Raw genomic sequence first — 24281 nt, forward strand, 5'->3', positions numbered from 1 at the left:
GATTTTTGAAGTTCAATCTATATCCAAACATCTGAAAAAAAAAGCTTACCCTAAACTAGAGACAAATGAAGAAGTAGTCAGTGATAAAACGCTCAACTAGGATAAATAAGATTAGATGTTTAAATTAGACTAGAATTAGAATAGAACGACCAAACTAACAGATTCGACTAGAAAGACTAAAGATATGAAATATAACAGGCTGGATAGGATCGTAAATAACAATGCCCTTTATCGAGTTAAAGATATCGGTACATAATAATTCCTTTCCCTTCAAAACAAACTACTCTATGCAAAAATAAAAACTCGCTCACTTCTAACCCAAATTCCTCTTCTGTTAACAGATCGTCAGAAAAAAACGGCTCTGACTGATCATTGTAATGAGATTTTTTGTAATGTATAGCCTATATCTGTTTTCCTTCTTGCGAGCTTATTACCTTTTTATGTTTACTTTTTTAAATCTCATTTCGCTCTGTACCACTCTCTCTCTTTACATTCGCCCAGACAATGCCGCACAATGCCAGGCACTCCGAAAGACACAAAACGTCCGCCTCCCCCGGTGACTGGATCACTTCTTGAAATCCTCCAACTCACCGATCCTCTCCTTCTCGAGCACCGGGCTCAAGGCTCATCCGCCGATCCGCCCTAAGACCCTTAGGAGGAACGGATTCCTTCCTTAGCGGTCGCATTACGGTATGATCTGGTCTGGGGCCCCTTTTCCCTCACGGTCTCACGAGCCAACCGAATGCAAATGAAAGCGGAGACCCGGAGAAAGGATGGTTCTCGCTTTCACCGACCGATCGTCGCCGGTCCTCAGGTCCCTCTGGTATAATCTGCCTTAAACTGGATTAAATTCTGGAATTAACATAATAATGATATCTGGCACCGGTTTCGAGTGGATTTCATTATTTCGAGACAATCGCACGAGGCACGTGCACTTGAAGCCTTTGAAAGCCGACCGACCAACCAGCCAGCAGTTCAGGTCAGGCAGCTCGAGAAGGTCGAGAAGAGCCAGGTTCGAGCAGTAACCACGGTAGTCGCATTCGGTGGCACACGCGGTACCATTCTAAGCCGCAGGCAGTAGCCACGGCAGATGACAATTACTTCGCCAAATCGCCCAAATTCCCATTACGCAGTAAGTGGCCATTACCGACCGACGGACCGACGACGGACCTCAAGACAGCCGGTGCCTCAAGTGGCCGGTCTTTGTCGCGTGGGACAAATATTTGTCCCAAAAAACGGCCTTAGACTCTCGAGCTAAGGGGCTCATCGTTCTCTGTCCTCTCCATCCGAATCCTCTCTGAAACTGTGTCCATTGTCCATCGAATCGAAATAGGCAAAGCGGATGAGCGTCTCGAGTGGGATATAGTCTGGGAATGGAATGACCTAGATGCCCCTTGAATGCCCTGTTTTTGGGCCAAGACAATGATCTCCGGCAATGGGAACAACGGGGATTCACCTGGCACCAAGTGCGTCTGAGGATACACTTCAGGTTTCGTCGAGGAATGGGGATCAGCTTCAAAGGCGTATAATAAGATGCATTATGTTAAAAGGATACTCACTGTTCGTGCGTCTAGCGGCACTGGCACTCTGTTCCTTGGCCAGCAGCTGATCGGTTTTTGGGGGTTTGTTCGGATTCAAAGGACCCTTCACAAAAGAGAGACACAGAAAGTTATAGTCGTTCCTGGTATATAGAGATTGTTCCACTGTCTTTATTTCGTTCGAATTGATTTGACCCGGCACTTGACCTGATCCCGCCATCTTCTACCTAAGGCACATTGTTTACTTCGTCGGGAGTCGGAGTTGGCCACGCGGACCTAGCGCACTAGAGCAACAAGATGGACGCGATACTGAAGTTGATCTTCCGATCCGCTTCAGCAGCACTTCCTTCACCACCAACCGGACCAACTGCTCCCGTGGCCTCCGGGACTTCGGCAGCTTGCTCCTCAGTCACCGGTGGACCCCCAGCTCTGGATTGCTCGGGAATCGGTGACGCCAGTCCTGGAGATCGTGGAACCACCGGATCAAACCCTCTAATGGCGGCCGGTCGGTGAACGGTCGGTGGTGATCCCGGTGGACTCCCGCTTCCGGTGCGGTGCTCCCGTTCGCTCGCCTGATCCGGATCGATCTGTGGCGTCGCCGAACTACTGAAAGCCGACGAACGATCATCCGTCGATTCCGGGTTCGAATGGGTCGGTGAAAGGACGGGCGGTAACGTCGCAGGATGTGGATGAGGACCACCACCCCCGAACGGTCCGGGGAACGGTCGACCGTGACCTAGCCCCGGTGGTGGTCCTTGTTGTCCGTGTAGCAGCGAAGCGGGATGCTGCTGTGGATGGCCTCGATGTTGCTGCTGTTGCTGTTGTTGGTGTTGCTGTTGGAGGTGCATCGGATGATGCGGGGCATGCGGCGACACCGGATGATGGTGCGGTACGTGGTACGGTGGTTGGCGGGCAAAGTAAGGCAACATCAGATCCATCCAGCCCGGATTGAACATCTGATTGTAGTGGCGCATCAGCAGCATCTCCGGCGCGACGCTCGGTGGAAAGTGTCGCATTCCCGGCTGGTGTTGACCGTGGACCGGCGGCTGACCGTGAGGGCTCCCGCAGGGTTCGCCGTCCCCACCGTCCGGTGAGTCGGCGTTTGATCTTGACCGCTTACCGTACAGCTCGTGCCGATCCTCGTCGTCTGTCAGCTGTCCATCGGCGTCACCGTAACCACCACCACTGCCTCCGGGACCGCCGCCGCCTCCATGATGATGCGGTCCACCGCCGGCGTGAGAGGATGAGGAGGACGTCGTTGATGACGTTGATGCATTGCAGCCCATCTTGCGCTTGCACCGGGACTGGCCGGTCTCGCGGAAACCCTTCGCGAACGGGTTGTTATCGATCTTGAGCTTCGTGATGCGATCGTTCTGGTGGTGGCAGAAGGAAGGGGAAGAGAAGGAGGTGAAGAGAAGGAAAGAAAGAAAATGAAAACGAAAAAAAAACGAAATGCAAATGTCAGAACAACTCATAATCGAATGCTCGAGCGATGTCGCGCCGGCGAAACGCGTTTTCGAAATGGCGATCGTTGGTTGGTTTCTTTTGAAGCCCGGACCAGATAAAGGACGCCGGAACGCGTCGTAAGGTGTCACCACAGCGGCCGCGGAACAGGAACAGTGGTCCCCACTCCACTCCATAATTAAGATCTTTAGTGAGCATTAGCGGAGTGACGAAACATCGAAACACCGCCTGCCACGACCGAACAACCGAACCAATCAGTCACTCACTCACTCGCTCGCACTTCATCTCACGCTCTCTCTCTCTCTTTCTCTCTCTACACTCTCTGGGATCATGATGCTGGCCCGCTGGCTGCCTGGTTGCTACATGACAGGGAGCAGGATAAAGGAGCGACCCAAGACGGTATCATGTGTTTTGGATGAGGCGGATTTCTGTTTTCTGTCCGTCCGTCCGTCCGTCCGTCCGTCTATCTCCCAACCCGCCCCGCCCCGTCGGTGATTCGCTTCGACGATCACGACGCAGTCTACTCGTCAGCATTATCTTTGCTTTTGTCACCAACGGCCGGACGGCTTGAAATCGATCAAAAGCGCCTGCGCCTTGTGGCGTTGGTCAAAGGGAATTTGCCGCCGAAATGGAGTATAAATCCGCCAGCAGCCAACGCCGCCGCCGCCGCCGCTGCCGGGACACTGATTGGGTGTGAGCGGAGAGCTTTTAGATCGTGGGATGAGCATGAGGAGGTTAGAAGCGTTGGATCTTGTTGGATGAGGGACCGGATTTAAGGAATTTTTCGAGACTAGAGCACCAAAAATATGGCGGTTAGTAACTAATGAAGATAGAAATTAACTAGTGCCGAGAATATCAGAATCAAATAGACAGATTCCATACAGATAATACACAACTTTTCATTCGTAAGAGATTAGTTGAACATGTTGGAATTTAAAAATCGGTTTTGATCTAGATCTTTTCAATTTATCATTATGTTCCTTTAAAGTTTAGCAACATTTTTGGTAGTTTAAAATGGAATACCGAATGCAGTGTGTGGAACAGTTGATTAAAAAATCTATCTTTCATCTTTAGTATCATCTTTAAAATTAAAAATAGGCATTAATACATACTAATTAAAACATAACATCGAAAAACGTGAAGAATGATCAAGCAGAACTTTCAAGGCTCCAAAAATTGGTTTTAGCACATGTTTCTTAAGTAACATGATGGCTATATCAAATAAAAATTACATTTTTTTAAATGAACCTTACTCTTCAACGAAATCTTCGACGACACAGCCATATGTGCTCAAACGATATAATTGAAACCATTCTAAAGTGTCGGTAACTTGGACAAAATTTTAAGAATCGAAATGATGTGAAATGAAAGTAATGTTTGCTATTAATGAACTGGGAAGCCTATTTTTAATTTTAAAGTGCCCTATTTACGTTTAAACAACATTGAGTGTAACTTTTGAAATATCTGCGTAAAACTTGAATCTAAATTTATTGTTAATTTGTTGATAAATTCACTCCTTCAAAAGCTATTCAATAATGAAGAATGATAAAGATCTTTGAGACAATTGCACAGCATCGAAGCTTGAAGCTCTCCATGCAGTAGGAACAGAAAAGCACAAATAGCATCTCCAAGGACAATCGAATGTAATTTCCGTAACTATGTATCAAACACCAAAAGACAGATAAAAATCGAGTGATAAGTTGCATCCAGCGACCTCCATAATGATTTGGTACTTTTCAACAATTCGTAGGACCAAATGCAATAAAAAGGAGAGACAGTTCGCTCAAAACACGCAGCAGTAAATGTGATGTTCTTCAGCATCTTCAGTAAATACTCAACGAGCATTCCATTTTCTTGATCGATTTTTAGTAAAAGCGAAACCCCAAATCAATACATCGATTTAACATTTCAATTGCTTCCTAGATCCACTACCACACAGCACACCAACCTACCTGATAAGCGGTGACGGCCACAAACTCCGTTTCCGGAAAGACGAACGCTTGCTGGGCGGCCCACGGTATCTGCGACGGATCCGACGTCCGGATGATGTGTATCCTCGGTTGATACTTGTGCATACTCGTCAGCACCACCTGTTCGAAAGGATCGCAACGTTCGCATTTAGACGGTTTAGGATTCGTGGTCGCACGTCGTCCAACGCTACTTACGTGGCCATTGTTGTCGAGCGTGTTGTTGGTGAGCTTCACCTTGTTGAAGACGATCGGCTGGGAGGCCCAGTGGGTGCCGAGGGCCGGACTGTCCGGGTGCAGACAGAACCGCTGGGGGCTCTGCGGTTCGGCCCCACCGGCCGGTACCCACTGGGAGCCGCTGAACTTGAACCGACAGTCGCTAATGGGCATCATCTCGAGCAGCACGCAGTAATTGGTGTCCGCATCCAGCCCGTCCACCGTTAGCCGCATCGACGGGAACATGCGTCTGTTGCAGGAAGGAAGGAACAAGAAGATGGCGAAAGACGTTAGCATCGAGTGTAGTAGTTGCTGGCGGAAGTGGGTGGGTGGTCCGACGTCCAAATCGGTCCGTTGTTATGAGGCGAACCCTATTCCCTAGCTATCATTATCAGGTTTGCGCAAAGGGAGAAAAGACCAGGAAGCACCTCTGTGTGTGTGTGTGTGTGTGTGTGTGCATCCGGGGAGGTCTGAAACAATGTTTTACGAGCTCATTTAGGGGTAGGTTAATATGGCAATAATGCAATGATGATGATGCCCAATGATGCGCTCGCAATCAAGCAATTTTGTAGCGCGAGATGATCGTGCGAGTGATCATCAATGCATTCGATGAAGATACGTCATCAATTTGGAATGTCTGGCAAGTCTAGGATTAATACTCAATTCCAACGCTTGCAGCATCCCTTTATCCTTTCTGAGCACGGACACGTCATCCTTCCCTTCCTTGCTCGGTCAGCGATCGTTAACACCATCAAGACGTCAACAGGTGATCAACGAAATTTACGCGAAAACCATTCACGATCCCGCCTCTTCCGAGGCACTGAAAGGCCACCGGAGAGTTGATCTCCCTCATACATCTTCGCCTCACCCCCGGGACCACAACTCCACGTTTCGAAGTCGAAAGCGAACAAAAAGAAGATGAGCGTTGAGCGAATTAAACAACAACGAAGAGGTGGAGTGGCCCACCGTACACCCACGGGGTGGGAAAAGGGTGAAGGGAAGCTTCGCGAAAACCCGGACCGCGAGCTGCTGCGGCGGTCGTGTGCGGAAGGGAATGGCGAGAAAAACCAACAAAAACCGAAGCATAATGCTAACGAGATCTTATTGGTCCGTGTGTGTGTGTGTGTATGGGGGGTCTTCACCCAGGGCCCGGCTCCCATCGCCAATGCCCTTCGCAGCCGCCACCACCACCACCACCACCATCGACATCATCACCGTAGTTTCTGCCTCATCGGACCTTCGGACCGCTTTTGGGACCTCTCCCCGCACGGGGCATATAATTTCAGCTCGCTGCTAAATTATTATTTCATCGCTACAAATCAATTTTAATGATACGTTTTCACGAATTTTCTCCCTGCTTCACTGGTAACACACACACACACACATGGTGGGCCTTCTACAAACCCAGAAGCCGTGAAGAGTGAAGTAGTGGACGGAAAAACGGCTTCACCGGATCTCACCGGGCAGCTGTCCGGTTGTGCGTTGCGGCAGCATTTTCAACACAGTTCACAGGTTCGTCATTTGCTGCTGCTGCTGCTGCTGCTGACCACCTTCGAAGGGACATTGCACGTCGCACACACACACACACACACACATGCATGCACGAGAATGCAGGAGGAGCAACAGCAGCAACCCTTGGTGCGGTCCAAGCTGGCCACGATTTACATAAACACCGAGCAAAGCGAACAACGGAACCTCCGGAGGAACCGGAGCGTCCGTATTTTGGGGCCAAGCATGCGGGAAATCCGCCCTGGTCGTCTCTCATTCTCTCTCTTTCTCTCTTTCTCTCTCTCTCTCTGCACTATTCGGCGTCGGCGTCGATGTTGGCGCCGGCGCAAGGTTCCGGCGCTTCAAGAACGAGAGAATACATCTCCCAGGGGGACATCTAACTCCGAGAGGAAGGACGGGACAACGCGCGACGTGAAATTGCTCTCGGGTGGCGCCAGCTCCCCCCCCCCCCCCCCTCTGGCCTTCCCCCCGTTTGGGGTGGCACTAAATCAAACCACAAAAGTGAGCCCGAGAAGACTGAGGAGGCCACTGAGAGGTGAGCGGGTTTGCGGTTTCAAAAGATGTAACGCTGCTGATACCACCCTGGATAGGAGATCCGGTAGTTTGCTTTGGATCATATAATATTGTACAAACGTAACAAATGGCGTTTGTTTAGCTTTTGGGTCTCGACTGTGGCCGGGATGTGGCCGCGGTTTTTTTTTTATTCACGAGCACGATCAAGATCCCTAGCGGTGCCGATCGGTTTGGTTTAAATTTTCAAAGGGAATATATTATACGGATTTCCTGATTTTTCTTTTCCTACCAGCAGAAACACCAAGACGGTAAGCTGTTAAAATCATTTTGTTTGTTAAATAAGCGTTTACAATCAGTCAGACATTTGATACCGGATCAGTTCAACCGCGAATGTCATATCGTCATCAGTTTTAGTTTCAAACCTATTTAAGGTGTAACGTGATACGATTTCGCTAACTGGTCTTGTCACAAATAGATAGCAACTCCTCTCTTCTAACCTCACATCGGTTTACCGGTTGTATGATACAATGTAGTAGCAGATGTGTTGGGATTCTCCTTAGAAAGGTAAACTGAGTGTTGAGTTGCATTCGCGACACTTGATTTGACCATCCCGGTACTATATAACATCTTTTCACATCCGTTTGTTCCTAATTATGTTGTGTTCTGTTATTTGTTTCGTTGTCTAACTTTTATTTTTGTTTTTGTTTTGTTTGGTTGTTTTTTAAAAAGCAGCCCAGGCATTAAATTCGCGGACACGGGAGTGAAAAGTTAAAACCTGCGAGGTTAAAAATCGATATTATTTGGTTAGACTAAACGATTTTCAAGGAAAAGCTGTTGTATCAAATTTTTGACTTTTCAACATTTAGTAACGTAGTATAAAACCTTTTTAGTATTTAGTACAAAAACCTTTACATTTAGAAGCACTCTGAAGTTGGATAAGTGATTATTTTTTCGGGTTTAGCTCATAAAAACGAGTTTGATAAAGTTATTATAAAAAAAATCAATCAATCTTACAAGAAGAAAGCCGAGCTGCCTCGTAAATGAAATGCAAACAAACTGTTCAAAAGTAGCAACACGTCGGATCAATAGTTTTACAATGAACATCGCTTTTAAGAACGTTAATTTTGGGTAGATCGCTTGTTTTTCTCAACAACTGTAACCCCCTTCAAGCAAATATAAAGGAATACCTCAATCAAAACAAGAATCACTCAGTGAATACGCTTTTCACTCGCGTGTAACAATGTTGCAGATCAGCCTTTTTGGAGCGGCTTCCATTCGGGCCAAAACCAAAACTGTATTTTATAAAGTCCAGTGCCTCCGATTTCTCCAACAAAAAAGGGTCCTTCCAGTGTAAGATAAAAACAACGCGCAACTCCAGCAGATGCTGCGCAACCCTCCCCATCAAGGAATGCCCCCCTGGGGTGGAGTGGGGGACGCCTTGCAGTAAAAACTGATCGCGCAAATCGAGCGCTCGATGCACCACCGGTCAGCCCGCCAGGTGGCAAGTTAATATGTCAGGAAAGTGATATTTCTTCGCCGTGGATCGGCTCGGATCGGCGTGCCACATGAATTATGCATTTTACCACCACCATCACACACCACCATCACACACGTGGTGCAATTGGTGATTGCAATATAAAACCAATCAGCCTCGCGAGGTGAGGCTTCCGTTCGTCTACTGGTTTTTTTGTTGTTGTTGTGAGTGTGTGTGTGTTTTTTTTTTAATGCTTTATGTTGTGCCAATCCTCGCCAATCATCCTGAGTGCGCGAGCGCGTTCGTCAACTCACTGTTGGTTCCGTTGTATGCCAGGAGGCTGAAGTGATCGGCGGTGATCGCGTAGTTTGCTAATTGGAGGGAGCCGTTTGTGCAGACATGGAACGTGATAGCTGGCACCACGTTTTTCAACCTTCGCTCTGGCTGTGCTGTATGTATTGAACGATCCCTCGATGTAATGATCCTGTTGTACACACTGCGCACGCGTTTAGGATACGGGAGGAAAAAATGGAACCAATGATCACGTACAGTGCGTTTTGTTCTATTGTGTCCGATCGTAAACGATATGTACAAGCTGACGAGATCACGACCAGTGTGCACAATAGAAGTACCTCTTAAGGTTGTTTGTATTGTGCGAGAAGCGAACGATATGCTGCTTCTGTTATCCCATAATACCCTCCGCCATCCATTCATCCAGCGAATCCAGACGAAAGGCTACAATTTGGTACCGGGGGGCCAAAAGACGCTCAATCAAGGAGGTTGGGAGCCATTTATGTTTTTTTTTTCTTCACTCGTCGTTTGTTGGTTTTTTTAGATGGGTAGGAAGGAATATTGGTCGACGGAAGATGAACGATTTCATAACGCAACCAGCCTGAGATGGCCTGAGAACTCTGGTTCGAGCAGCGTGCCCCCGGGAGCGTGTAGTGGACGTTGGTTGCTGGTGTTCCTTATTATTTCGAAGATATAATTGCCTCCCAATTAGCAAGTGTGGAAAATTACATACAATCAACACATTCGAATTACAATTACCGGTGATGATTTGGTTAGAAGTAAATAATTGTCTGTTTACTTTTTGGGAGCAGGGTGGTGCTGTGGCTGTTGGCCGTGTTGTTGTTACGTGTTCCCCCTTACCCTACCCATGCTGCCCACTCCGATAGCAGAGCAGCAGCAGAGCGATAACTGAGAGCATTGGAGGATTGAAGAAGAGGTAGGCAGCCACATTGAAGTGCGAGAGAGAAATGCAAAACAAAACACAAGCAAGCAGGAGCAGCAGCAGCAAACAAACCAAATCAAACTGGGCCACTCGAAGGGGGGATGGGGAGCTCACACCAACCCTGCAAAGAACAATCAATTCAATCAACAACCTTGCCTCGTTGTTTCGGTTAACCGAACTGGCTGTTGGCTGTTAAAACGTAACTGCCACCTTGCAGCAACAGCAACGTCTGATGAGTTGATGAGAGCGTCCAGCAACAACACCAACACCACCCACCCAGAGCGGAATTCGATCGCAATGGTGGAGCCGAAAATCACCCTTTAACAACCCATGATCGAGGCAAATCAGGCGAAATTATTGGATATTTTGTTTGTTTGCCAGGCTGGTTGGCAACTCGGTTGGCCGCACGGTTGGTGTGTTGGTTTTCCTCGCGTCTCACGCCACATCCTCACCGGTGTTCGATCCTCGACCTATAACAAGCGTTGGATTTTTGGAGCTGAAGAACCGGAGCGCTTTTCCTTCCCCGTGATTAACGGTGTGTGCGGTGGAGGAGGACGAGAAGGAGGAGGAGGATGATCAGCAGCAGGCGCCACACATACACACACCCAGAGGCACGAGATCGTCTGGGACTGGGTCGCCGGTCGCGTCCTTCACAACCTTCGCACACACCTCGCTTCACTCTTTACCTTTTTTGTTGTTGTTTTTTTTGACAATCAACCATTATTTTAGGCGGATAATTATCTCACACACGGAGAGGAAGGGGCGAGGAAGGCGGGGAGAAGAGAGTTTCGTTCTCGTGGCAGCATCCATCTCGCCAGCGTTCTCGGCTTGATTGGCTCTCTCTGTGTGTGTCTGTTTGGAGCAAGACACAAGACGAAAGACTTCATCGCGCAGCAACGGAGCAGTAGGCGACGAACCGCGAATGACCGGGCGAATGCGGGCCCGGGTCCCCCTCCATACCAACCAACGAACGCTTCCACAGCCCGCTTTGCCTTGCCTTGCCTTGCCACGAAGCGAAACAGGTAATTCTGAAAATTGAAAAATTAAAAACACATTCCACCATTGCTTCAGGGGGGGGAAGCCCATCCTTGACCGGGAGTGCTCGAGCTTGCTGTGGAGGCTGTGTTGGACCTATCTCTCTCCCTCTCTGTTTCACTCTCTCTCTGTGGTCCGTCTGTGAGGCGCCAACATGGTAATAACATTTTATTCCTCCTCTTTCTCGCTTTCTCACTCTCTCTCTCTCTCTCCCTCGCTCTCTCACTTCGTTTCATTGATATTTATCGTGGAGCTCGCCAAAAAGGGAGGCAAAAGAGGGGGTAATGGGGGGGGGGGGGTGGCAGGACTGTTTCATTCACCAGGAGGTTGGCTCCAGTGATGGACCCCCTTCGGCCCCATTCCCCACCATTACCACCATCACCACCACCACGTTGTGACCGTTGGTGCAGCACTAGCGCCAGCGCAGGTTATGTTTTATGCTGGCGTCTCGTCATCACATGTGAGTGTGTGTGTGTGTGTGTGTGTTGGTGGTTGCCACCAGCTCATTAGTCGAACCCGCAAGCGGTAGGCTCCCCAGAAGATGCTCGAAATGGATATACATAAATCAAATCCTAGCATCGGCAGCATCAACAGCACTACTACTACTACTGCGCCAGGCGAGGGTAGGGAGTCATCCCTGGTCCATTCTCATGTCCGCGACTCATGCGCGACTCGTCGACTGGCTGGCTTTAACGGTTTCCGGTAGTGGCCGTTGAGTCGATCGGGAACGAATTTATGGTCTGGTCCCCTGGCGGGACTGTCGGGATGGAACCTGGAGCCAGAATCGATCGATCGAACGTCCTTCGCGGCAACGCTCCATCTCCCACTCATCACAGCCATCAAGACAGACCCGGACAGACCCTGACAGACCCACAAACAGACAGACAGACAGACAAAGACAGAGACACAGACGAGTGAAATCAAATCTCAAGGAAAAAGAATGCGCCTAGAACGGGGAGGTGGTGTGAGAGCCAAAAAAGAGGTGGTAGCGGTGGTGGGCGGAAGGGGCGTATAATTTTATTACGTGAAAAATGCTCTGCGCCACATTTATCACCACAACGCAGCGCGCCCGTTTTTTGTTCGGGATTTGCGTTTACTGCTCTCCGTTCGGCCCTTGATTATACGTTTTATGACGACGATGACGACGACGGGAGGGAGCAGAGCGAGAAATGGTTTTCACGGTTTCGTCCCCGGTCCCGGGCCCGGTCACCGGTCCACGGGATTTTTTTGGGCGCCGTTTTGTTCCCGTGTTCTGTTGTTTTGCTTTGTTTTATGCTGCGCGCAGGGTTTGGGGGCCGGGGGGGGGTCCCTCGCTTCCCTAGGTGCCTCATTATTGATGTCTGTCTAGTCTGTCGTTGGCTCCTAAGACTCCTCTCCGTTCGGGCGCGCGCGCGCTCGCCTTGACTGCGCGCTTACGCCTTAATGCCAGCGCCAGCAGCGTTGCAGCGAGAAATTATTAAATCAACAGCGCGTCTAATGCGCCTGGCAGTACCAAGGTAGACAGACCTTGGGCTTTCTTCTTCTACTTCAGCTTCTCCGTTTCGAGTATCAATTTAACGGTGATCAATCCGTGCTCCGTGCGCCAAGTGAATTATTACACGGACAGAACCTTCACCACCAGGCTCACACAACAGGCGCTCTTAGCCTCCTGTGTTCGCGTTTCTAATAACGTTCTTGATTGCTTTGGAAATTATTAAACAAACACACGCAACGAAAGGGGACATGCATGACAGTAACCGTATTATCCGGTGGAGAGGTAAGTAATTTCCTAATTCTCAGAGTGGAGTCTCAGTGGAGAAGTGAATGTTTGGGTTTTCCTCGGGCATTATTGTTATTATACGTACAGAGCATTATTGTGATTTCACACGAAACAATGCAGCAACAGGTGTCCGTGCATTACGACGACCTTTTTATAGACAACATTGCTCCCGGTCTTCTTGTCCTCGAAATGAATCATAGATTATCACCCATTTCTTCATTGGCACAATGATTGTGTGTTTTCGTTATGCAAATTAAAAGCATTTATCATTTGGAATGGCCACTGGTGATGGAGTGTGTATTGACATGAACAAGATGTTTAGGTCGAATGTTTGCTTTACAATCCATATTATATTGAATGCGAATGTCATGAACAATAAACAGGCGATGTCGTGCTAATTGTTTAGACAACAGATCGTTCAACACCAGAAAGGGTGCTGCATTTGTTTGGTATAGAAAACACAATGATTATCATGCAATCGAACACTACAAACAATAAAATGTCTATATAAATAAAGAGAAAGAAATAGCGAGTAGTTTCGTCTAATCTTAATATTGAAGAACGGTGTATGTTGAATGTATTCCTTCATTTTTTTTATACAGATCAGCAATGGAGAATACATCCGAAGCATTTTTATGGTAGCAGTTGTAACACTGATTAAAACATAACAAACATGCTTTCTTCGAATAAAAAGTTGTGATTCTGTTGTGCAATTCATTGATTTTAATTGATGTGAAGTATTTGTGTGTTATAATCTATGCACGGTTACTATAATCACAATAAATATTAGCATTTGTTCTTATTTTAAACATGCACATAGATTGCTTTAAAAAAATGTAAAGCAGAGGTTTAAACTGATAAGAATACTAAACAAAAGTGAGTATTTTTCAGATTTCTATTAAAATTAGTTTGATATTTGTTTAAAATTGCACACTTTGCCTCCGTTTTTTCGTGTTTTAAATTTAATTCGATTTTCATTCTTGAATAAACTGTCCGTTCTTTAAAATCGATCAATAGTCGATTAGAACGGTCGATTGGATGGATTGAAACTTCAATCCAAATATCCTTTTGCCGAGTAGTGACTATTCTTAACGGATGTGTTTAGACCTTAAAAAATATGCTAGTGTTCTTTGGCTGCTTTGGTACCAATGCGTCATGTGATCATCCTTCGTCATTCTTACGCTCATCACCAACGAACTGCAGAACCTCATTTGTATCTATAGCTCCGAAAATAAACGATATTCGTGCAACGTCGAGACTCCTTCAAAAAACTGAAAAAAAACCGTGAAACCGGATACACCACTTGGCGCGCCCAGCCAATAACTAATTATCGCTTTATTTATCGTAGTGTACAGCGCTAGAAAATGTTCTCGAAACGACTGCACCATTAGCTGTAAAACGGCAACGCATGAGCAGCGCCCTTGTATCCGTTACAAGTCTATCCTCATGGACTGTTACAATTCGTCGTTGTAACAGAACAACCTGTTGGCCGTTCTTCTTTTTCGTCTCCACCTCCACGGCTAACTCTTTAGCAAACAACCATATGCGCCGTCAGTCAAGTGTCAACGCATCGGAACGTAACCCATGTCACGCGGGAACGCGCATCCCTTCCCAGGATACGGGATCTTGTTTGCGGAAAGGATCCTTCCCCCTTCGTTGCAAGGGATCCGGGCATTCTCCCGATTATGAAACGGTTCTGTAGCCCAACGAACAGATCGCTCCAGTTCCCGTCTGTCACACACGCACACACACAGAAGCGCACACACTCGAGGATCCTCGCGTAGCGGTAGCGCAGTTAGTGTTATCCTTAATCGTTATTGCCCACCATTCGGTGACACGTTTCGGTGTCAAGACGCGGCGACCGTGACATGCTTCTTGCCACTTGTGCATCGCTCCGATGCCGAGATCCCGGGAAGGCGATAGAACCGGGGCCACCGAGCCGATCGAGTTTTTTTTTATCGGGAAACATTTGTGGCTTTCCCTCGATAGGTCGATTTCTCGTCCATCATGTTGGCAGTTTGTTTCGAATAGTCAATAGAGCAAGAGAAATAGAGAGAGAGAGAGAGAGAGAGAGAGAGAGAGAAAGAGAGAGAGGGAGAGCGACCAAAAAAACATGGAAAACCTGGATCAGGTCTCCGGTTGTTGTATCCCGCACAGCAGAGGCGCTCGTTGTTGGACCCTTTTTTTTCTTGGGACTAACGCGTAAAATATTCGGGCGCCAGGACCACATGCTGATTCCGAGACAGCGACGCGACCTAGGAAACCGCGCTCGAGATCTAGGGCTATGGTTGGCCGCTGGCCAACGGTTCCCAGACACGATCATGCTCTGACATGGCGTCACTGGCGTCAAGTGGTTTTCGTGGCCCTCGAACCAAACGGACACGTCTATCAGGTTGCGTTGCGATGTGTTCCGATGCGCGTCGCGTGTACAATTAAACACTCCGTTGTTTGCTCAACGTTAACCAAGCTCCGGCGTGGATCTGGATCACTTTCAGGGCCGCCAGGGCCGCCAGGGCAGACCAACACGCCAAACGCAAGCCAGGCCGGGCAAATGTGTGATAAACTTTACAATTACTGGACGGTCTGGTCTGCGGACCGGAGGGATGGCGCGGGATGTGCCGCGCGCAGCATTAATCCCTGTAGCAAGCGGACCCCGCGGACCCCGCTGACCTCCGCGTGCACACTTATTAGCGTGCCCGTCGTTCGGAAGGGAGCGAACCCCGGAATGGCTTCTCGGCTAGTTGTATCTCGGCGGGACTATCAAAATATTTAATGTAGCGCGCATTATGAATGGACATATTTCTTCCGCCGCTAATTATGGGCTTTCCAGGATATAAATAATCTCATCACACATCGCGGGCATCGTGGCGCCCCTGGGAGGACCCGGGTCCCTGGACCTGGACCCCAGGTCCGACAGAAAAGGAATCTTAAGTAGGAACGCACTCCACTCACGCTCGCCCCCGTCTTCGGCTCGGTCGTTTGCAGGGAGTGGATTTGATTAGTGGCTTATTTGGGCTCGATTCGATGCGAGGTGAGGTCCGGTGATTTCGGGATTTCGGTTTTTTTTTGTTTTAGTCTCCTCCTCGGGGGTAAGCCATCGGGTAGGTAGCCATCAGTGTCTACCGTGAGAATCCGGGGACGCCCAACGGTGCAGATAAGTTTGGAGGCCGATCTGCGGGGTCCGGGACAAGGGTCCGGTTTGCGGTGGCCGGTTGTTAGTTGAATGATGGATGATATGCACTTCGGTGTGGTGGTGGTGGTGGTTTCGTTGGATAGCGAGTGGAGGTGTCGAGCTTTCATAGAAAGCATTCGAAATTTTATCGACTTATTAACGGATGAAGCCTTTCATTATGATCCTGTTTTGGAACATATGTTGGACACATTTCATCTTGCATTATGCGCTATTGGTTTTAATTGATTTTTCACATAAATTTCATGTGAAATCCTGGCGTAGGCGATTCAAGTAATAAAAATGCTTAAATGACATTAAAAATTGACAAAGGCGCAATGCAGTTTTATAAACCGTTTGATTGGCGCAATCGGTTGGGCTGGCTTGTATTATATTGGATAACTTATTATACAGACCACACACTCACAATATATTGGACTCTTATTGAAATCAATAAAAAAGAAAATAGATTCATGGTCCATTTCATATTCCAGCAAAGCAGTCAAAGGTATAAGCAAATCAAACAATAAAAGTTCCACAAAAGTAAGCAAAAAAAATATTATGTATCATCAATATAATTTTGAGCATTCAAGAATCGATTTGAAAGTGACATTGACGTTCTGGTAATATTTGAAACACGACTGTTGTTCTGGTAATATTTGAAACTAGAAATTGTAATATAAAATCGATTATTTGACTGCTAATGTCGCCTCAAAATATACTATCAAGGCGCATTAATTGCTAACAGCGACTACTTTGAATTTTATATACTATATATGTTGTAATTATGTCTTTAGATTGAACTAGTTTTATTTAATTATTTTCGCTCTTTTGACGCTGAAGTTGCAGCCAAGCTGCTCTATGGAATCGAAAACAGCATGATGGCGATTGCATCAGTAGATTGTACTCCATCACTTAACTAAAGCTATTTCTTTAGAAAATACTTGATCTAGGCCGTGGAAATGCACATGAAAATCATCCATTCTAACATAAATACAAAGTCTGTTGCAATTCACATGACAGTTTACGCTATTGCTCGTGAAATTTTGGCGAAATATTCTTCAAAAAGCAAACTGCTGTTGTAAAAACTCCTTACTGCGCTCAATGTTTATTCCTGTACAATACGACAATGACATATACAGCATCCTTGACATTTTTTTTCTTCCATAACTAGCTCCCACCATAGCCAGCATAGCAACCCAAAAGACACTAATATTATTCCAGACACGAACTTGAGACGCACTTTTGACTTTTTCCGCATGGTCCGCGGTAAACAAAACAAATGTCGAGAGGAAAACATCCTCATCCTCGACTCTGGCGTCTGGGGCGATAGAACGCCCAAACCGCTTCCCGCATAGACTTTGACTTTGGCAAACAAAACAAACGCTTGGTTGGCTGTGTCCTTTGCAAACATGCCAACGTCGTCTGAAACTGGCTACAACCAGCTTTGCATATGGGACCTGCTGCTGCTGCTGCTGCTGTTCCTGTCGACCACTCAAGATGCGACTCAGACCGGAACAAACAAATAATGCACGTTAGGCGCCATTTTGCGGGGCTTTTCCCCGGGTCCTTCGACCACTCCACCACGGTGACAGTGCAACAAACGGAGCTTTTTTTTTTTTGGGAAAAAGCAACTGCACTGTTCCCATCAGTACCGCAACAAACACAGATGGCGCCAATAAGGGATATACTTCCGCTGCGGTGGATCGCAGGCCAGGTGGACAGGTGGAAGGAATTGCCGTGATCGCCAAGGGTGTGATCCATGGGAATGTGTTCCCCCTACTTACCTTCCACTCTTCGTGATTATCATTTCGGTGCCGATCTTGTGGAATTCGCGCCAAAGCTCCTTGTTCTGCAGCTTGATCTCGACGCCCGGCAACGAGTAGCGGGGTGGCAAGGCCATCGCATGCATCGGTGGCACCGGAACGGGCAGCATCGTCGGGAACGGATCTGTGAACGAATTGGAAATAGACGCGAAACGTGTGATTCATCGTTTGTAACCGTGGGTTTTCCGTTAGGTTTGAAAATTAAATAAAGATAATTAGCTCAATTCGATTAGGTCGAGTCATGTCGCGGCAAGTTCGAGGGTTCGGAACACCGTTCTCGGTGCTTGCGTCTAGGCAATCCGTTCCGTCCCTCGGATTGCGGAACGAAGTCTTCCTTCTCCCATGGCTGGAAGGTACCTGATCGGTCACACACAAGGGTAACCAGGTGGTGCGAGGGTGCAAGGGTGCAAGGGTGCGGGCGAAAAGTGAGAAGCTCAACCAGTTTGTCAGTGGCCTGTCAGTCGGTGACCGTAGCCGGCCAGCCAGCCAGCCAGCCCGCGAGATGAAGCCAGAACACGGGGGTCTTCGTTAGATGTTTATTTCGTTTCGTTTCTCTCGACGTCGTCCCCTTTTTCCTTCCCGTGTGTTTTTTTTCTCTGTTGTTTCCATCCATCCATCCTCATTTCCTCCGTTTGTTTTCCGAACTGTTTCGCCTGTTCATTGCAGTGGCCGTGGCCGAGTGTGTAGCCGAGGCCTCGACCGCACTCCTGCCTTCTTCTTCTCGCCGCCAGACGGATTATGAGCCGTGAAAATGGAAATTTCATCGTCATTTATCTCGGAGTGAATGAGTGAAAGAAGAAGGAGAAGCGATGGAGCAAGAGAGAGAGAGAGAAGGAGAGTTTCTGGCTCGTTCCATCATCATCCGCGGACCGCACAGGCCTCAGAATCGTCCGGGACAGACCGTCCCCAGAAGAAACGGTTCCCCGGTATCGTGCCGGCCAAGCCAGACGCAACAGAGAGAGAAAGAGAGAGAGAGCGAAACATGGAGAATGATATCATTAATTCGTTCTCGTTACAAGTCGTGAGACTTTGGCGCCGCTCGTCCATTTCTCGTCCTATTCACATTCCACGCGTCGTCGTCGTCGTCGTCGCCGTCGTCGTGAACCGGCCACGGCAGGGGGAGGGGTTTTTGGGAGGACATCATCTGTAAGGGCGGTGGGCGCCAACTGTGGTGACCCCATCCGGTCATCCGGGCTGCCGCGTGGCGTGTTCTTTTCTGCTAGAACCACTGCCAGAGGCACACGGGATCGCGACCGCGGAAACCACCGGCCAGCCACCGATCGATAGATGATGTTGTGTTTGTTATTCGTTCGGTTTTTGCTTCATTTCGTGATCGCGATCGGTGTGTGGTGTGGTGTTGGTGGTCCGCAGTCGCATAAACGATGCGGATCCTTCTGTGTCCATTTCGTGGTTCCACATCGATCGCTAGATCGTGGGGATCGTGGAAATTGAATTGGAAACGAGTCGAGGCGCCACAGCTACAATAAAACAGGGGACGCCGAGACGCGGTCGATGAAGATGATCCTTTTTTTTTTGTCGATCGCAGTCTGGAATTGGTTTCTGGGAATTGGTTGCGTTGAGTTGCGATTTACTGCTTGCAACGATTGGAAGAGGGAACGATGGAAATCTTTAGGGGAAACGAATATTTCAATGCAGTATCTACGCTCCGTTAATCTAAGTAAACATAACAAGCCGTCTACTAGATGTTACTTTCTTGATTGCTGAGAGCAGTGAATGGAATACAATGTTACCATTTGTCCAGATTTCTAGATTCTAATCCAATATGCGGTGGCAATTACAATTTTCTTGCGATCATACTATGAGATTTTATGACAAGAAGTTGGTGAAATCATAAAGAATTGACAGTTCGTCTGTTTTGAAAATGCAATGCAGCTGTTTTAGCAATCTTATCATCTAAAATGTTGGTGGACGTAGCCAATTTTTGATGAAAATTTCACTGTTTATTATCGTAGGTACCTAAAAAAAACGCGACCAGTAAGCCGTTCCGTTTGAAAACCGTAAGAAAAAGTGATAGCTCTATCTTAAAGGGGAGCTTTGGTTATTTCGTGTCAAAAAATGCTTATTTTTGACGATTTTTAGAGAAGAAACCATTCAATTTCATTTTTACAAGTGAATGTTAAATTAAACTATAACTTTTCAAGAATAGTTTGGTTCCATTTTGGGGAAGATTTGATCAAAACTACGTTTATGGCATCCAATCTAGAATGGCAAGTTTGCAAAAATGTGCTTTTTGCGGTGCCCATCGTAGCCACGTGCTGGGTCTTCAGAAATATACAAATCTATATTATTTTGTTAAATTATAAGTTTATCCAGGTAGCACCGTAGAGTTTCTGTTAAATTTCCCATCTTTCGATTTTTGGCATATTTTTGATGTTGAAAAAGTGATGCTTTCCGAAGAAATTGAAATGGTGAATCAAACAACGAGCTTTACATGATATTAAAAAAATATTTAAAAAGAAGTATCAACAATTTTCATAAAAACTCAACGGGGCTTCCTGGCAAATAGTGCACATGCAGTTTTCATGCTACGATAGGCACCGACTTTGAAAACGCAGGTTTTGGGGAAACGCGATCCAAAGTTGCGAGATGCATTGAGCCTTGTATGAAAGGCGGATTTTCAAAAATCAATATCTTTGTCAGTTTTGCTTCGATTGAGCCCAAAATTTTACACAATACTCTTGAAAGGATTAGCACCCATATAAAAATTAAAAAGTAAATGCATAGAATTAAAATTTCATTTTCTAGAACTCCACATTCTTCGCCAATACAATATGGTCTGGCGACAGGGGTGAGATTTTGTGATTCAAAGCATTATGTGTAATCATTTGTGTAATAGCTCAAGTTGTGTTTACACAAGATTCTCTTCCTTTTAGTGTATGTTTTTCCACGAAGTAAGCCCACGAGACCTATTCATGTGGTGAAAGGAAGACATTAAACGAAATGAAATGAAACGAACACACAAGTCGCTCTGTGCCAAAAAAAAACTACACCAACTACGCGACGCTTCGAGGAAGCTGTAACAAGAGCACATTTGCGCTGCCAACATCTGCGACCCGCGGTCATCATCGGAATCATTGCACCGAGTGGCCACACAGCACGCCAGAGATCATTTATGATCCTCGCGCGCCATGATGTGCCGCCCGTGAGTGAGTCTCTACGCGGTCAGTCGTGACATCATTTGCTGCCTGTCATCGTACAGATTGATTACCCCCGTCTGTGTGTGTGTGTGTATATTTGGTTGTCGCCACAGCTAGGTCATGCCCGACCTGTGGTGCGAGGTGCTAAGATTGATTTACGACTTGTTGTAGGCGATAAACCACGATATTAGGATCGGGAAATGGTTGTTGTCGTTCACCTGGGGCCTGGGGGGGGACATGCTGTATCAAATGTGGTCCCCGCGGTACTAGCGTGTAACTGGCGTTAAATCTGTACCGCGCGAACAGAAGTTTCCTTGGCGACAAAGTAGATGCCAGCAGCAGCCGCGGATTCAATGCACCGAGCGGTAAGCCGCAAAACAACATGAATTCCTCAACACCCCCTTCCCGGGAGGCTACGGAGGCAACAACCATCATCACCATCATCGTCATCGGTGCAGTTATGAGTGATGAGTGAAGAGTGGTAGAAGTGATTAAACGTGCTCGAGGGGCCCTCCTCGAGTGCTTAATTTACGATCTCGGTGTCGTTTTCCGTTTTTCTTCTCCAGCCGTTTTTTTTTTCATTTTCATTTTCTCTCGCGACTTTGGAACGATGAAAATCCGTGGCTCGGTGGCGTACACCTGGCCACCCAGAGGGGGGTTGGAGGGGACACACACAAACCGTCGCTAGTGTCGCTTGTCTTGTCGTAGTAGTAGTCGTCGTCGTCGTCGTCGTTAGCTTTCTTATCGCACATTCCTCTCGCTGGTAATTATTTAGCATCAACGACCACCCCGGGTGTGGAGCTCGATGTGTGCGGTGTGCGTGCGTGCGTGCGTCCGTGCGTGCGTAGAGGTATCTGCCTGTTTTGCATATTTTTAATTATGATCGCCGCTGTTATGCGCCTTCCACAGAACTGGAGTGAAATGAGCACCGGGGAGGGGGAAATTCGTGGGGGGTGGGGGAAACGTAAGGCTGGAAGGAGCGTTTGGTCCGTTGCTTTGCGTTCAACAGCAAAATGGAGAGTAATCTAATGCAATTTGTTTGCGTGGCCGATAAATGAGACGTTATCTTAAACGTTTTACTTTGGAGTTTTTAGAATTGATTTAGAGCGCCTTCTTCGTACAATGTATAAAGTAGGAAAATCCTTCTATTGATCGTTTCGAGTAGTAGATTGGAATTGCACTTTAATGGAATGGTAGAGTCATGCAGATAAAGGGTGAACACCCCAGCATGGACCCACATCTTTCGAGAAATTGGAACAAATCACGCACCTATTGGTGTTATCGTTGAATCTAACACTTTCCCTTCACTGTTCTCTGAATTCTAAACCATCATTGCGTTCTTGAAAATTGTAAAAAATTCTCAACATTCTGATGCACCGCTTTATGATTTATGAACGATAAACAAGCGACACCGAAACGGCCTTCCACGTGCGCCCGCATACAAACGCATCGGAAAAAGTGACGTCAACGGTGACGTCTAGATCGATCGATCGAACCTCACTCCTGTCCTGTCTTTGCACAGGGAATTAATTATGCTTTCTTCTTTCTCCACCCGCCGTTTTGACGAGATGATCTCAACATTTTTTTTTTGTTGCTAGAAAGCATCGATCCATCCATCGATCCATCCGAGCCAGCATGCAACATGTGCAGCACGACGAGCGATCTCGAGCGATCTCGAGCGATCTGGCGTGCTATTAATCATTTTCGGAGCGAGCTTTCGGAGGGACAACGCAACCAAAAATGGGAGAGAAAAACAAATGATACGCTGTCCTCGAGGAGTCCGTCCCGACATCCGATCGACATCAGGACACCTTCTGCTGCTCTCTAGCCTCTGGGGGTAGAAAAAGGGATACGGATCTACCAAAAAAAAAAAACAACAGCCCAAAAAACAAAAAAAGGACTCATCATCATAATCATCATCATCAGATCAGATCCGATCAACAACAGATGAACGAATGGTGAATGGTTCAGTTGGTTTTACGGGGACTAATTTTCGAAATACCTCCCTCCCCGGTATAAAACAAACACGCACACCATTCAAGTCTATTGGGACCACTGGAAAAGGGACGACACACCGAAGAAGAAGAAAAAAACCCACAAAAACAGTTGCGACGATAAGCGGGAACAAATTTTCACCAATGTTTTCCCAGTTCCAAATGCAGCCCGTTTCCATTGACCACAAACGGGGCTCGGTTTGGTTCCGGTGGACGTTCAGGATAATAATAATGAGGCCAGGATGGATGGATGGTTGGATGGATGGTTGGATGTGGTGGCCAGCAGCAGCCGCTGCTGGTATGTACGTGGAACGACACGTCCTTACCGCAGCAGGGGACGAGAAGGCGCCCATCATTTGTCAGTCGAACGCATCTGTCAAACGCTCGTCAGCCGTGTCCGTGTGTGTGTCTGTATCGTGTTCCATGGGACGGTGTTTCGGACACAATTTATCTTCTGTTCTTTGCTGCACCATCGACCCAATGCCCTGATGCGACTGCTGTTGCTGGTTTGTTGGTTTTTCGGTCCAGCGAAACCAACGATTATGTATGAGTTCGCGTCCGTTCGTTTCGGCTCCTGATCCTGGGGTTCTTCAATCAGAGCCTTTCGTTTAGGGGAACCTATGGACCTTCTGGTTTACCTGGTATCCGTTGCATCATTTGCTGCCGATACAGCTCGTGAGCAATGTGCTGATGCATTCGCAAATCGATCAGATCCGTCATGTTGCTGCTGCTGTTGCTGCTGCTGCTGATCGAGTTTCGATCTTTTTCGGTCGATCGTCACACACGCACACACACACACGTATTGATGCACAATCGGGAAACCACTATTTGCTCCAAATTGACATTCACCATTAATCACTAATCGGATCACTTTTCCCCCCAAACATTCATTGGCACACTCGGTAGGTGGGTTTTCAATTTTCCCTCGCGGGCCGGGGGGAGTATTGCACTTTTGAGGTAAACAAAATGGAATCCGTTTTGCTCCGTGCTCACACCGCTCACGCACGCACCTCAACGAATTTGGATGCACATTTTTCACCGCTCTATCGCTGTATGTTGTTTGTTGTTTCGTTAATTTTCAACAATCTGCACACGCGTGAACCGTCGCTACAATTTTCCACCGAAAAATCCACACGCCAAAAACACCAACAGCGGCCGAAAACTCGCGCAAAAATAATGGACGGGAAACCGCGCCGAGAGTTTTCACGTCCAGTCACGGAACAAATCGCTTCTCAACTGCCCTTTGTCCGTGGGCCGCAAAGTTTTCGCCTTCGCAATCAGCGGCCGCCCCGCTGCTGCTGCTGCTGCTGCTGCCCCGCTTAGTTAATTATGGTAACAGGATCGTCGGGGAAAAGTGGAATGGGAAAGGAAAAGTAGCGGTGTAGAAGGAGGAGGAGGAGGTTCGGCCATTGCTGTCCGACCAGC

The 24281-nt window shown here is 47.5% G+C and overlaps 1 protein-coding gene across 1 annotated transcript; it reads right to left on the bottom strand.

Annotated features, from left to right (window-relative positions):
• Window positions 1-1822: 1822 nt before the first annotated feature.
• On the bottom strand, window positions 1823-23598 carry LOC125955576 (T-box transcription factor TBX6-like). The gene is made up of 6 exons (XM_049686712.1): window positions 23495-23598; window positions 17666-17828; window positions 5168-5435; window positions 4955-5092; window positions 2365-2911; window positions 1823-2292 (listed from the first exon to the last, which is right to left on the bottom strand). The coding sequence occupies exons 1-6, from the start codon at window positions 23574-23576 to the stop codon at window positions 1823-1825; spliced, it is 1668 nt and encodes a 555-aa protein (XP_049542669.1). The 5' UTR covers window positions 23577-23598.
• Window positions 23599-24281: the final 683 nt, after the last annotated feature.

The sequence above is a fragment of the Anopheles darlingi genome, chromosome 3, assembly GCF_943734745.1.
Source record: "Anopheles darlingi chromosome 3, idAnoDarlMG_H_01, whole genome shotgun sequence".
Classification (NCBI taxonomy): Eukaryota; Metazoa; Arthropoda; class Insecta; order Diptera; family Culicidae; genus Anopheles; species Anopheles darlingi.

Excerpts from the sequence above, each read along its gene's own strand:
- LOC125955576 (XM_049686712.1), bottom strand. The coding sequence starts at position 23,576 with ATGACGGATCTGATCGATTTGCGAATGCATCAGCACATTGCTCACGAG. Across the intron at positions 5,436-17,665 it reads ATAATCACGAAGAGTGGAAG|ACGCATGTTCCCGTCGATGC; the intron begins GTAAGTAGGGGG and ends TTCCTGCAACAG. Across the intron at positions 2,293-2,364 it reads GCACCTCCAACAGCAACACC|GACCACCACCGGGGCTAGGT; the intron begins AACAACAGCAAC and ends ACGGACAACAAG.